At 40.0% G+C, this 15,770-nt stretch overlaps 1 protein-coding gene and 1 gene segment (V, D, J or C); both read right to left on the bottom strand.

Moving 5' to 3' along the window:
• Positions 1-8,739: 8,739 nt before the first annotated feature.
• On the bottom strand, positions 8,740-10,988 carry LOC105537320. The gene is made up of 2 exons (XM_011976899.1): positions 10,810-10,988; positions 8,740-9,109 (listed from the first exon to the last, which is right to left on the bottom strand). The coding sequence occupies exons 1-2, from the start codon at positions 10,986-10,988 to the stop codon at positions 8,740-8,742; spliced, it is 549 nt and encodes a 182-aa protein (XP_011832289.1).
• Positions 10,989-12,528: 1,540 nt separating this feature from the next.
• LOC105537309 overlaps positions 12,529-15,770 on the bottom strand; it is a 17,503-nt gene continuing 14,261 nt past the window's right edge. Inside the window, 1 exon segment of the V gene segment in view lies at positions 12,529-12,552. Coding sequence covers positions 12,529-12,552 — 24 coding nt within the window.

Genomic DNA, 15,770 nt, shown 5'->3' with positions numbered 1-15,770 from the left:
CACTCCAGCCTGGGCGACAGAGCGAGACTCCGTCTCAAAAAAAAAAAAAGAATAGGAGTGGTGAGAGTGGGTATTCTTGTTTTGCTCAATTATGAAGGGGAATGATTTGAGCTTTTGTTGATTCAGTATGATGTTAATTGTGGGTTTGTCATACATGGTTTTTGTCATTTTAAGGTAAGTTTCTTTGATGTCTAGTCTGTTGGGGGTTTTTATCATGAAGAATGTTGAATCTTATCAAAAGTTTCTCTGGATCAATTGAGATAATCATATAGTTTTTGCTTTTGATTCTGCTTATGTGGTGAATCACCTTTATTGATTTGTGTATGTTGAAGTAGCCTTGCATGAAAGGAGTAAAATCTACTTGATCATAATGTAATAACTTTTTAATGTGCTACTATATTCAATTTGCTAGTATTTTCTTGAACATTTTTAGGTCTATCATCAGGAATACTGGTTTAAAATTTCCCGCTTTTGTGTCTCTGCCAGATTTTGGTGTAAAAACTGGGCATACATATGCAGAAAAAAATGAGACTTTATTTCATATCATATACAAAAATCACCTAAAAATGCACTCAAGGCTTGAATATAATATGAAATCTAAAATTGTAAACACATAGAAGAAAATAGAGAAAAAAGAAGCTTCCTGGAATTGATCTGGAAAATGATTTATTTGGATTTGATACCAAAATCACAGAAAAATATATTATGTGGAACTATGTATCTGACAAGTGGATCTACATAAGTGTGTAAATAGCAAAAAAAACCTGATTTTTAAGATGGCAAAACTGTACATGGACATTGTATTCAAGGGAAGACATATGCATGGCCAGCAGGACATGGAAAGGTGCTCCACATTGCTATTTATCAGGGTAATCCAACTCAAAACCACAATGAGATATCACCTCACATTAGTTACCATGACTATTATCATAAAGACAAAAGATAAAATGCTGACAGTTGGCTGGTGAAAAGGAAATTATTCAGTAGAGTGGTAGTAGAGGTTATTTTATAAATTGAAAGTAAAACTATTATGTGATCTGGTGATCCCACTTCTGGCTGTGTATTCAAAGGAAATAAAATCAGTAAGTAAAAAATATGTTTATTACAAGGTTATTCACAATGGTCTGGAATTTTTTAAAGTTAATGGCCATAGGCAAATGGGTATATAAAGGAAATGTAGATACATACAATGGAATATTACATGACCTGTAACAATGATGAAATTATAACATTTCCAACAACTTGGATGGGCCTGGAGGACATAATACTGAGTGGAATAAGCCAGACACAGAAAGACAAATGCTGCATTATCTCATTTACATGTGGAATCTAAAATATTCAAATTCTTAGAAGCAGAGAGTAGAAAAGTAGTTTCCAGGGCTGGGAGGAGGGGAAGCAGAGTGATGCTTGTCAAGGGCATAAAGTTTCAGTTGTGCAGGTTGAATGGGTTCTGGAGGTCTAATGTAAAGCGATGGGACTATAGTTATCAACATTGTATTGCAAACTTGATCTCTCGAAAAGGGATAGATCTCAGTTGTTCTCATCGGACACACACATAATAAATTAGAGGAGGAAAATGGTAACTGTGAGGTAATAGATATGCTATCTCCTTGGTCATAGTGAAAATTTTACAGTTTATACCAAAACATCAACTGGTGCACCTTAAATTATACAGTTTTATTGTCAATTATAGTTCCATAAAGCTGAATGAATTAAGCTTAGTTTTATGATGAAGAAATGTATATTTCCACATTTTCTCAATAAAAAATGAGAAAAGATAAATAGAAAAAAATATTTATAGCAGCTTTGCTTAGATGTTAATAAACCAGAAACAAATTCAAAGTGCATTGACAGGAAAATGGATCAGCTTATTGTCATTTATTGCTAAATGGACTGACTCAAGTATAAAATTTCTCTCTCGCTGTCCCTGTTTCTCTCTCTTTCTCCATATATATCAAAACTTTGAGGTTTTATATCAGAGGCAGTCTGTTAAGTGACTAAATGTCAATATACAGATACAGTTTTACATATGAAATAGCCTAAATAAACACCAAACATAAAAAAGTAGCCCTTTACCAGAAAAGGGGTCTCTAATGGTTGAGTCCGTTTATATGAAGCTCAAAACATGAACGATGAACCTAGAGTGGCAGAAATGAAAACATTGTGTTAAATGTGGGAGCTAACTGGAAGCACAGAGAAGGCCACTTGTGCTGGGGGATGGGCCTCCTCTTCATCCGACCGTGGCTGTTGGAGACAAGTGTGTTTTTATTTGCCAGAAATCCTCTAATGGTACATTGCAGATCTATGCATTATTCCTTATATAGAAATTACATCTCATAAAAATGGAAAATTAAAAATACTGTATAAGAACTAGTTTAAAAATCAGTAAATAATGCAAATAATAATAAAATCGTACTGAAAATGTGAACAATATAATATGAATTAATAAAATATACTCAACAATACCTGCTAGTATTAAATCCCAGAAATCAGAAAGATAAGGGTGACATCCAGTTATAATAACTTAACATGCATTTCATAGAGAAAGCAAACTGGTCAAAAAGATGTGGAACATGTATTTTGTTATAATCAAAAGTCATTAAATAATTGAGATAATATTTTAACCTATCTTATTAGTATTAATTACAAATATCATGTGTAAAATAGTAACTGGGAACACCCTTTGGGGAAATAAGGTATTTGAGAGCACAAGTACTAAGTTAAATATAGTCTCAATGTTTCTCCAGCTATTATTGCTGAAATTTCTAATTGTACCCTGGATTTCTAACAAAATGAAGACCCCTGTTATCCCGAGGAGATGCCCTAATCCAAGGAGAGGGAGGCTCCAGGTCGTGTGGACTCAACACAGGGGACCTGCTTCTGTCCTTCATGGAGCTCCTCTCAGAAGCCTGCAGGAGGCAGGCGTGTGGATGGGTTTCTCAGGACAATCCAATGAGACCTGGTCAGGGAAGAAAAGATTATGACCTAGGATGGATTAAATAATTGTTTTGAAAAATGATAAATTATGGTTATAGATATATGAGGTAGAAAGCAGTGTTGTGATATATTAATACAATATGGAATAATTAAATATAACTAATTAGCTTATTCATCACCTCAAAATCTTTTCATTTTTTGCATCAAGGCCATTTGAAATTTATCTTAGCTATTTTGAAATGACCAATATATAATGTTTAAGTAAAGAAATAGATATTAATTAATATCAACAATGTAACATTTTTGAAATCAATTATGGATTATTCCAATAATTTATATTTAGTTCTCAATAAGTTTGACCATTTAGGACATATTTTTAAAATTACTTTATTATAATGTTAAATATAAATGACTACACATTTATGCACAGGTTTGTGGTATTCAGACCTATGTCTAGAGGTGTAAATTTATGTTCCCGTAGCTATGTAGTTGTTGGTAGCAAGATATGTTAATAAAACTCTGGAAGTATAACTGCAAATAATTAGGAATAATTATTCCTTGAAAGTATATGTTTTTAAAAAATAACACTACATACAATGTTCAAAATTATTAAAACTTAAATACAAATGATAATAAATACATACTAAATAACAGTATAAAAATGTAACAACCTGTAAGACTCCAAAGTTCTGAAAACACAAACCTGACTTCTCCAGTTGAGAAGAAAGGAAACCTCCCCCTGGCACCTGCTCCTGGGAACCGTCCCGTCTTCAGTGGGTCCCGAGCGCCCCTGGTGGCCCCGTACGCCCCTGCAGGGAAGTTTGCATCTGGGCTCACACTGACCTCGCCTCACTGTGTCTCTAGTACAGTAATACACGGCCGTGTCCTCGGTTTTCAGGCTGTTCATTTGCAGATACACCGGGTTCTTTGAATCATCTGTTGAGATGGTGAATCAGCCTTTCACAGACGCGGCGTATTCTGTCAGGTAACTGTTAGATTTGCTTCTAATACGGCCAACCTACTCCAGTCCTTTCCCAGAAGCCTGGCGGACCCAGTGCATAGCATAACTACTGAAGGTGAATCCAGAGGCTGCATAGGAGAGTCTCATGGATCCTCCAGGCTGTACCAGGCCTCCCCCAGACTCCACCAGCTGCACCTCACACTGGACACCTGCAAACACAGAGACATCCTAGTCAGAAACTGCCACACATATTCACTGTTTCTCTCACTCATATCCACTCACACTCAGTATCTCTAGTTTTCCATGAGTCCCCTTTTAAAATAGCAACAAGGAAAACCCAGCTCAGCCCAAACTCCATGGCGAGTCTCCTGTGTTCAGTGCCGATCACCAAATGGAGACGGCTGGGAATCCCAAGGCTGGGGCTCCTCTCCCAGAGCTGCAGGGTCAGGGCTGGGCTGCTTTTCATCAGCACCAAGGGGGATATTATTTGCATGTCTCCTACTATATGGCAAGCTCAGGGTGGGACGCCTGACGAGAGGGCTGTGCACAGAGTAGAGAGTGTCCTGGGGGAGATTGGTAGCAATCCTGTCATTCAGGAAAATATTATTTCATAGTATGTGATCATATCTCGATAATCATTTAGCAGTCATCATCTAATTTCATTTTTACATACTTGCACACTGTATTTCTGCTTATGTATTTCTGAAGTCCCTTGGCTTGTCTGAGTGATGTCTCTGTCCTCGACACTGACACTGTGAAGAGTCTGAAGTCATCGTTCACAGGGGCAGTCCTGGATGTACACGCAGTTTCCATGGAAACTCTGTCATTTGCCAGTGTTGCCTTTGACAGCCTAATTCTACTTGACCATTTGTGTCTCTTAACATCCCATCTAGATGTTACACTGTGCTCATTTCTGGAATGAAGACATTGTTTTGTAACATAAATTGATCAACAATCTGATGCAATTAAATTTGGCTTCTTTTTGGGGCAGTTTTTGAGGTTTGTCCTGACCCCAAAATATTACTGTTTTGAAGAAATGGAGTCTAGCTGTGTTTCCAGGCTAGGCTTGAAATCCTTGGCTCAAGTGATCCTCTCACCTCAAACTCCCAAGTAAATGGAACTCGAGGCTGTGCCATGGTGCCCAGCTGGTTATTCTTCAATTACAGTTTTTCTTATTCTCTCTGTTAAAAATGAGTGGACTGTTGTTTTCTATGTTGCTCTCATGGAGGTATCAGCTTTCTATTAATTGCTTACCATGAAAACCACTAACATTTTAGGTGAACTTTAGGGTTGAAAATACTCTCATTCAACTGCAAATCAAGGCACAGCCTTTAGAGAGAGCTTTGTATCACTGTTTTTATGCCCTGCCTCTATCACTATAAGAATATACCAGACTATCTTGGTGCAGAAGAAAGGGTTCAGGTATCTCAGAGGGACATTCCTGCTTTAAGTACAGAAAACTGCGTGGGAGTGGTGGACTCCTATGATGTCATTGTGCCTCTCCCAGGAAGCTCCCCAGAACCTCTGCCCCACAGGTGAGCTGGCATGAGAATCACTGGGGTACACCAGTTTATGGCCTATAATACATGGCATAGAAACTCTGTCATGTAAGTGGGGCTGGGAGGAGATAGGGATCCATCACATCACAGACTGGAATTTAGTCTTCACCATAAAGACCCTACACCATGACGTCAACTGAGATCTGGGGGAGAGGGAAGCACCACCTTCCCGGTCAGTTCAGCCCAAAGTCAACATTCTGTGATCCTGAGATGTAAAGAAGAGGGTAATGCTCTTCTCTGAAGTATTCTGGGTCCTCACTGCACTTGCCGAGACTGAACTGCTGTGAGAGAATACCACGGACTGGGTGGCCCAGAAGTAACATAAATGTATATGTCCCGATTTTCAAGGCTGGGAAGTTCAAGATAAAGATGCCTTAGAGATTCGTATCTGGTGATGTCCCAATTCTTTTTTTATAGATGGCCACTTTCCTACCATAACCATACCTGGTGGAAGGAAAGAGGGAGCTCTCTGGGGTATTTTATCAGGGCACTAATTCCACTCAGGAGACGGTGCCTCAACAACTTTCAAAGGAGAATGAAGACCCCACCTCTACCACCATCACACTGGAGTTGAGATTCCAACATATGCCTTATGGGGGTCATAACCATTCAGTCAATAGGAGCACATTATAACAATCAATGATTTTTATTTACTGCGTGTTCTTAGAATAATTTGCTTTTATATTAAAGGCTGAGTTTTTATGATTTTTACCAGATGAGGTTGTTTCTTTGCAAAACTTGGAGTTTCTCAAGCCATCACCCTTATAGTGAGATAACGCTATTCATATTCATAATTGAAGCTTCCTCATTAGGGCCATAAGCATTTTGAATGTTCTTCTCTTAAATCATTTCCCATGATAGAATAAACTTGTCCCTCCTCATAAGTATTATCATTTGTTCAGAAATACACATTTTTTATATTTTAATATGCAAATCCACCTTTCCTTTATCTTTTGTTATCGTGGTGTCTTTCTGTATGTTTTAAAATTTGTAAGTAAATATGTTTAAAATTTAGGATAGTTTTGGATTTTAAGGAGAGCTCCCTGTAGTAGGGTGTGTACAGCTTGCCCTGGTTCCCCCTCACTGGTCCACACTCTACCAAGCCTGGGGCTCTCTCCTGCCGTCTGTGGGGCTCACTATTCTATCTTTGTTTATTCTCTTTCTGTTTGGTTTTATGATTTGATGTTGTTTTGTAGTAATAATGTTTCTTCTCTTTTTTATTGTTTCTACCATTGAAATATAATTTTTGTGTGTTTTTTTCCAAGGTGATGGTTTTCATATGCTGGCTTTTATACAAAAATTCCCTTGAATATTTCTTGTATGACCCATCAAGTGTGAAGAAAACATCTTAGTTTATTTCACCTGAGAAATAGCTTATTTCTCTTTCATTTCTGAGAGAAAGACCATCTGGGTGCACTATTTCGGAATTGCTGATTTTGCTTACTGCTTTTTAATGTATTCACCAATTTTATTAGAAACTCCTATAGATATCCAGGATCAAACATTATTTGTGTTTGGATCATGTCAAAACTGAAACCGTTTTTCATGATAACTACACTGTTTTTAGTCCCACCATTGTGAAAAACAATATAGCAGCTCATAAATACATCAAAAATGGAAATACAATATGACTCAGCAAACCCTCTTCTGGGAATAGAGCCAAAGGAAATAAGATCATAAACTTGTAAAGACACCTGCGCTCTTATGTTAATTGCAGCTGTATTTATGGCAGCCAATATATAAAAACAACCTAAGTGTTTGGTGATGGACAAAGGGATGAAGTAAAAGTGGTATAAGAAAACACTACAACATTATTCAGCCTGATAAAAAAGAGATGCTTCCATTTGCCACAGGCTGGTAGGACCCCCACCATCACTACCAATGCAGTCCATCCATTCCAGCCCTTTCCTGAGCTGGCAGATTCAGGCCCAGTCATAAGCACTGTAACGGAGTGACCAGAGACACACGTGATGCAGAAGGTCCGTGTGGGCTCTTCTAGCCTAGGGCTGACTCTGTAGCTGCTCCAAAGACAGGGCACCGGGAGATATGAAGAATCAGTCTCTGCTAGTCATGTGCAACCACATTCACCCCATAGATCAGGGCTTGACATCTGAGACAGATTGGGAAGCTGTCAACAGGCAAAAACAAAAAACAAAAAAAATCACAGTGAAGTCATCTTCTTCATGAACACAATTCTGCATTTCACAGGTACTTTAGCACTATCTAACGAGAGAGCTTTTAGCTTCCAGAATCCAAAAGTGTATTTTTTCCTGGAGTTTGAACAATAATTTGGATGTGGAACAGGCTTGTCCATATAAGTCAGAGACTTTGAAATCAGATTCCTGCTGTATTTTAGTATTTTGTCTATTTATTTTGTGGTTGTCTTGAAGCACTCATTGCCAAAACCTATTTCCACTGCAGTTATTAAAATCGGCTCAATTTTCATTTTTCTATCAGTGACATGAGCTTTTTTTTTCCCAAGCCAAACTGTATCCAGCTTTATTAAAGATACTTTACATAAACAATGATGGTATTTCAGGCAGGACATGGGCAGACAATCGTTAACAGTATACAACAACTTTAAAACTCCTTTCTTCAATGGACTACCAAAAATCAGAAAGCCACTCTAAAACCCAATGAAGTCTTCATTTGATGCTCTGAACAGGGAAAGTTTAGAGTGAGGGTTGACATTTCACATTTAGCATGTTGTTTAACAACTTTTCACAAGCCGACCCTGACTTTCTTGAAGTGAAATGAAAATGGCAGAATTTATCTGAAGATCCACAGTCTAGAAATGGAACCACTGCTGTTTTGACAGGTGCCATCTCAGTGGCATCACTGGAAAGTCCAGATTACCTGACACACTGGTAACCAATGACTAGGGGTCAGGTCCCAACAGATGTCTGGGCTTAAGGGAGTTAAGTCTATGCCGAAAGATGGAAAGGGAGAAGAGGACATAAAAACAAATTTGTTTTTCCATACCACAAGGCTTTTGTGCCAAGGTGGCCATGTGTGTCACAGTCAGGGACTCCCTCCTCCTGGGAGCCAAGAGGAAGTCTCTCAAAACTAGAAGGGAAAGGTGTTTTCCCCACATCAATCCAGCTGTGGAGACATTCTATTAGTGACATATGCCCCTTCCCCCAAAAACAACAATGATGTGTTCTGTGTGCTAACAACATAGCTATAAAAAAAAAAAATTCCGCATTTTTATAAAACTTGATAAAAAATAGTATTTCAAACTGTACAGTCACCAGAAGTACAGTTATCAAAAATGCACACGCTTCACTTGGCATCTCCAGCACCTTCAGCTTTCTGTGCCTGCTCTGTTTTGGCATCTCCGTTTTCTGCAGCGTTCTTCCCCTCCTTGCCAGCATCAGCTTTTCCCCTTTTCCCTTTGGGTACCTTCTCTCCCTTCTTTGCAAGGGCCTTTTTAGGCTTGGGCTCCAGAGGAGCAGGTTTAGCAGACAACCTCGCGGATCTTCTCTGTGGTTCGTCCTTCACCTTGGCTTTATCTCCGTTAGCATCCCCTTCAGCCTTTCTCTTGGGCGTGGTGGCGACGGCGACGGCGGCGGAACGTAGGTGCTGGACGCGGGATGCAGCGCGCGCGGGCTTTGGTCGGTCTGGGGGTCGTTCTCGCCTCTTCTTCTTCACACTGCTCCGAGATGAGCTTTTATGTCAAGTGACTGACATGTACCCCCTACAGAAAATATTACAAAATAACGCTGTGAGTCCATTCGTCATTCTTAAATACCACACTGCCATTGCCACCAAGAATCCTCTGGAAAGCTTGAACTAAAAATAAATAGTAAATAATATTCTTAAAGTAAAACTAGCAAATCTTTAAGAAACCTATGAACTCCATTTTCCAAAGCTACTTGCACTAGCACTTATGACCCGTGATTCACTTCATCAAAAACACCTCCAGCACCACTTTAAGTTTGGAATGTGGAAGGCACGCACATTTTTTCTTTTATCTTCAGTGTCAGTGTCTGCTTTATCACATGAAGACACAGCAATATATTTTAAGAGATTGATGTGTGAGGCAGAAACACTGAACGATACATTAAGGTTGCCTTTCCATCATATCTTCCTAAAAATCCTTTATATAGTAAAAAGAAAACAACAACAACAACAAAAAACAACCTCACATTCCCAATTTTTGTATTGCAAGAAACATCAGACAAAAACAGAAAAACAGCTTCAAAGATTGTCAGAAGGGCACTAATATTAACACTAATATTAAATGAGGCAATTACTTCAGGGTGTAAATTCTTAAGGCTGTTAAAGTTAAAATGAGAAGGGTTAAGTAAGTTGCTTTGAGACAATTTTCCTGGGCTGCAAAGATTAATAACAAGGGTGGCAACAGGGGAAAATTGGACACACAGTACATGAGGACATATCCTTGCGGGAGTAACTTTTTCCTAAAGATGTAGTGGATTTTGGGCAAGGCTGTGCTTTTTAAGGCTCTCTTTGTGATAGTTCTTGTTACCAAGTGTAAGTGTGTGAGAACCCTCCCTCTACAGCTTTTCCCAGTCCCATTTCTAAAAGTTTTAACAAAAGTGACTCCGTTTTGATTCTGACAACATTCAAAAGCTCCTCTGGTTCGCACAACACAGAATCAATTCCACAGCTGCATTTCATTGTCACCAAACAAGCTTATGCCCTTCAGTTCCCCTGGGCCAAATTTCCAGATGGGTCTCCATGAAACACAGTGGAGGGTCCCAAGCACTGGGGAAAGAAGAAAGTCCCATCATCCTCCCACATGTGGCTGCAGGAGCCACAGACTGAGCTCCACCTGAGCTCCAGCCAAGGAACGTGAGCCCTGGAATTTACACCATATGGACCACATCTTTCTTTTTCAGGGAGAAGAAAATGAAAAAGTGAGAACAAATAAAAAGAAAGAAAATTGATTGACAGCAAAAGGGGCACCAGATGAGTGCTGATACGGCTTTGCATATTTTAATATCAAGAGAAGGGGCATCCATGAAACATATGAGGTTCTACGTGACACTGACTCTGGCCTAGCCTCTCTCTTGGCTGGAATCAGAATCCCTAAAGCCTTTTCTAATCAGGGGATTGAAATTAGTTTCCTGTCCTGAGTCTGATTGGAGAAGACCCACAAGGCACCCCTGAGCTTCCTCAGGACTCTGATCTTGGTGACCATGGCTGAGGACTTCTCATGCCTGGAAGTGGTTTTTGTACATGCGAGACTAGGCCTTTATATTACAACCTTTTAAAAGGTGTGTATTTGGAGATTTGTTTGGTAGGCACAGAACTGTAAATTAGTGAGGTTCTCTGGGAAACTGTCAGATGGAGAGGGAAGTTCCAAACACTGAGAAAACCAGCTCCTACCCTCTATCTGCACCGGCCTCTGAGGTTGAATCTGACAGTGGGTCCTGAGCGCCCCCTGTAGCCGATTTCCTCCATGAGTTTCTGCAGAGAGGTTTGTGTCTGGGTTCAACCTGACTTCCCTTCACTGTGTGTCTGGCACAGTAATACATGGCTGTGTCCTCAGCTCTCAAACTGTTCATTTCCAGATAGAGTGTGTTCTTGTTCTTGACATTGCTTCTGGAGATGGGGAATCAGAACTTCACAGAATGTGCGTAACATGTGCTACTCCCATCATTGCTAACACATGAGATCCATTTCAGTCTGTTCCCTGGAGCCTGGCACACTCAGTGCATCCAGTGGCTCCTGAAGGTGAATCCAGAGGCTGCAGAAGAGAGTCTCAGGGACCCCCCCCTCCAGGCTGTACCAAGTCTACCCCAGGCTCCACCAACTGTGCCTCACACTGGACACCCAAAAACACAGAGGCATCCTGGTCAGAAACTGGCACATATTTTCAGTGTTTCCTTAACTGTTATCCACTCACACTCAAAATTTCTAGTTCACCCTGAGTCTACTTTTAAAATAGTAACAAGTAAATGCCAGGTCAGCACAAACCCCATGGTGAGTTCTCTGTGTTCACTGCTGATCACCATGTGGAAAAACCTTGGAATTCCAGGGCTGGGGCTCCTATCCCAGAACTGTAGGGTGAGGGCAGGGCTGGTTTTCACCAGAGAAGGAGGGTCCTTTGCATATTTCCAACTACATAAAAAACTCTAGGGTGGGATACATGAGGAGAAGGCATTGCCGAGAGAAGATGATGGAGTCTCCTGCAGGAGTTTGGTGACTTATGGTATTTGGAAGATTTGCACTTTTATTAGGAAATTGTGCAGTGATAAACACTTAGCACCAAACACCACATTATATTTTTAAATATGGTGTAAATTATGTCTGTGAGACTCAATGTTTTCTCCATTTACGGATGTGAACGTAAACCCACACACAGAGAGTCTATGTCTGTGTCTAAGTGCTCACGTCTGAGATGACCGAGTTCCAGTATCTGAGCCTGTGCTTCTCATCACTGTGCTCCCTGAACCAACTCCAGCACAGAGCTGGACATGTCTAGTGCGGTTTGCAGAACTCACTGCCTGTAATGAGAACATTGTGATTCCGCTACACTCTAGCGTTCACCTAAAATTATGGAGAGAACTAAGGTTCACGCAGATATATTTTCAGGTAATTGGCATTTAACATACGTTATCCATTTTGTATCAGTTCTTTTTGTCTAATTTTTTATTTGTTTGCTTGTAATAAACTTTAAAAGTTTAATTGAGAGACAATAAACTTCATATCCTTAAAGTATACATTGATAAACATGACATAACTATCACTATTGTCAAGAAAGTGGGCAAGCGAATTCCCCTCAATTTTTTCTCCTGTTCCACATTTCCTCCTTCTATCCCTTTCCCTTCTTCTGCCATTTCCTCAAGCAACAACTATTCTTCATTAAATTATTGTAGTTTTCATTTTCCAGAATTTATAGAAATGGAATAATGTAGTATATACACTTATTCGTTTGGCTTATTTTACTCACCATAAATACCTAGATGTTTTAGCTTGTCATTGTGTGTATCAGATATTTATACATTATAAATGATGGGGAATATTACAGTGAACAAATGTACTATAATTATTTTTCCTATTGAGAAGCTAATTAATATGAGGAAGCTTATGTTATTCTGGGTTTTACCAAAAATATCTGCTCCTCAGCTTGGAGAAGTATATAGATAAGAAATATATATACATTTTGTATTTTACAACAACAACATCAGCAATAACAGATAAACAGAAAATAAGAAATTTGGCAAATTGTCTTTCATACTTCAGATAATCAAAGATTTAAGAAAAACAACAAATCTGAAATTTGGAGAGAGACGAGTTCTTGCAGAGAGTAACAAAGTCAGGGTATGAGATTACCTGAGGCAGAGTCTGCCATATGAGATACTTCAAATACATATTCGATTGCTTGAAGTCAAGAGTGGTGAATGTGCTCTAGTGTAAAATTCCCAGGGACCAAATACTGAAGAGCTTTCCTATTCTCTTGAATATCTTTCCCCTAGAAAAGGGACAATCCCATAAATCATTCTGTACCAGAGTGTCTGGAAGAGAATGAGAGCCTGAACTTCTAAAACAAATCCAGACCCACCTCCTCCTCCTTTATCACCATTATAGAACTAAGAAATTACACTTTAGGGGCAGGACTCTAAAACCAGCATCCGAAGGGCTGAAATAGATCCTCTAGAGGATGGAACAAGGTGACAATACAAAGCCAGGCAGAAAAGGAAAACCCAGTGTTGCTGTTAATACTGTATCAGTTGCCTCTAGCTTAGGTAGATTGTCATTGATAACCTGGGTTGGGTCTGATTCCAATCAGAGAAGAATGGGAGAAGGTAAAATGCCATGGTGTTTCAGCAGGTTCAGCTCTCTCCGAGACTTCCAGCCTGCATTTATTTACGGCTGGTCTTATGAACACTGAACGTGCTTAGACATCTCTCATAATTATTATCCCCTGTATCCCACAGAAAATTGGCAAGTCCGTCTGCAGCGTGTCAAACCTGAATATCAGACAGAAAAAGACTCTAAAGTAAAGTGATATTTATTTGAGAATAAGCATTGCAGTGGGAATGTGCGTGGGCACATTTGGGTAGTTAAATAAGGAAAGTGTTTTAAAGAAAAAATGAGGAGGGCCACATATACGGTTTTGAGACAGTTAACCAGGGATAAAATGATCAATAACCAGGGTGGCATCAGGCTAATATTGTGCAGGCAGCTCTGGGCAGATGTACTTGGAGAAGTAATTATTTTAAAGTTGTGCTGGCCTTTGTGCAATGTTGTGGTTTGGCAGAATCTATTTATGACAGTTCTTGTTAGGGAATACATGTGTGTAATGAGAACCCTCCCTCATGGCCTTCCCAGCTCCATTTCCCAGGGTTTTAACACAGATTGTTCCATTTGGATTCTGACAACTTTCACAGTCTCTTTCTAACACTATGGTGAGAAAAGTGACTCTATGACTGTTTGCACAGCACAGGATCAAATCCACATCCACATTTCATCACCTTCACCACTAATGGCCACAGGCATCTCAGATGATTCTCCACAGCACCATGGAGGGCTCTGAGTCATGAGAAGGGAAGAAAGTCCCATCAGCCTCTCTCACGTGGCTGCAGGGGCCACAGCCTGAGACTCACCTGAGCCCCCAGGAAAAGGCTTGAGCCCTGGAATTTAGACCACAGAAAGTATGTCTTCCTTTATCAGGAAGCAGGAAAAGCAAATGAAAAAGTGAAAGCCACAACTAAGAAAAAAAATGGATATAGCAAAAGAAATGACTAAACGATAACTAAAAGGAAAGAATATGGAAAGCAAAAGAAAAATCAAATCACTGCTGATACTCAATTTCATACTTCATTGTCAAGAGAAGGGTCATATATGGAAGTTGTGAGGTTCTATATGACACTCATTCTGGTGCAGACTGTCTCTTGGGTATGATCAGAATTCATAAATAGTATTTGAATCATGGAATTTCACTGAGGTTAACTACTGAGTCTGATTGGCGATGACCCACCAGAACGCCTAGGCTTTTTCAGGACTCTGATATTTTTGACATTGGTTGATAATTTTTCTTCTCTGTGTCAATCTACATTTTGTGCATGGGAAAATATGTCCTCATATTATCATGATTATATATAATATATGTGTGTGTGTATATATGTGTGTATAACAATGGTGCACACAGAATTCTAAAATGAAGAGGCTCCCTAAAGAAAGTGACAGAAGAAGATGATGAAGTCCCACATCCTGAGAGAAAACCAGCCTCTAACCTTCATGTGAACCTGCCTCTGGAGTGGCCTCTGACCACTCTCTGACCACACTGCACCTGATTTCTCCCCAGCGCTCCTACAGGGAGGTTTCCATCTGGGCTCACACTGACTTCTCCTCACTGTGTCTCTTACAGTAATAGACAGCCATGGTATCAACAATCAAACTGTTTATCTGTAGATACAGTGAGTTCTTGGTGTTTTCTCTGGAGATGGTGTATCGGCCCTTCACAGAATCTGAGTAGTATGTGCCTCCACCACTCGCATTCATGTAAGACTGACTCCAGCCCCTTCCCTGGAGCTTGGTCCACCTAGTGCATGCCATAGCTTCTGAAGGTGAATCCAGAGGCGGGACAGGACAGTCGCAGGGACCCCCAAGGCTGTGTCACTCCTCACCCAGACTCTACCAGCTGCACCTCACATTGGATACCTGCACACACACAGAAATTCTGGTCAGAAACTGCCACTGTTTCTCTCACTCATATTCACTGACACTCAATATTTCTAGTTCTTCTTGATCACCTTTTAGAACAACAACAAACAGAACCCAGCGCAGCCTCAACTCCATGGCATGTGTTCAGTGTTCAGTGCTGATGACTGAATGGAAGCACCTTGGTATTCCAGGGCTGGGGCTTCTGTCCCAGAGCTGCGGAGTCAGGGCTGGGCTGTTTTTCATCAGCTGAGAGAGGGCCCTATTTTCATGTCTCCTAATATATAGAAGGCTCTGGTTTGGGATGCCTGAGGAGAGGGGAGGGCCAAGAGAAGATGAAAGATTCCCAGGGGAGATTTAGATTTACATTGAATGTTAATATTGATCAATGAGATGATTATGTGGTTTTTATTTTTACTTGTGTTTATGTGATGAATCACGTTTATTGATTTCTGTAAGTTTGAGAATGGAATACAACACAGTCGTAAGAAGGATAAGATCATGTTCTTTGCAGCAACATAGATGGAGCTGGAGGTTGTTATCCTGAGGAAACTAACACAGTAACAGAAAATCCATACCTTCTGTTCTCAAGTGTAAGTGCGAGCTAATCATATTGATACAAAGAAAACAACACACACGAGGTCCTACTTGAGTGTGGAGGGTGGGAGGAGGGAGAAGAA

Source organism: Mandrillus leucophaeus, unplaced genomic scaffold (genome assembly GCF_000951045.1).
Source record: "Mandrillus leucophaeus isolate KB7577 unplaced genomic scaffold, Mleu.le_1.0 Scaffold1022, whole genome shotgun sequence".
In the NCBI taxonomy this organism is placed as follows: domain Eukaryota; kingdom Metazoa; phylum Chordata; class Mammalia; order Primates; family Cercopithecidae; genus Mandrillus; species Mandrillus leucophaeus.
This window is presented reverse-complemented; position numbering and strand designations above follow the sequence as displayed.

Coding starts and splice junctions, on each gene's coding strand:
- LOC105537320 (XM_011976899.1), bottom strand. CDS start 10,988: ATGAACAGTTTGAGAGCTGAGGACACAGCCATGTATTACTGTGCCAGA. Junction 9,110..10,809: donor GAGGCCGGTGCAGATAGAGG/GTAGGAGCTGGT, acceptor ATCTCGGAGCAG/TGTGAAGAAGAAGAGGCGAG.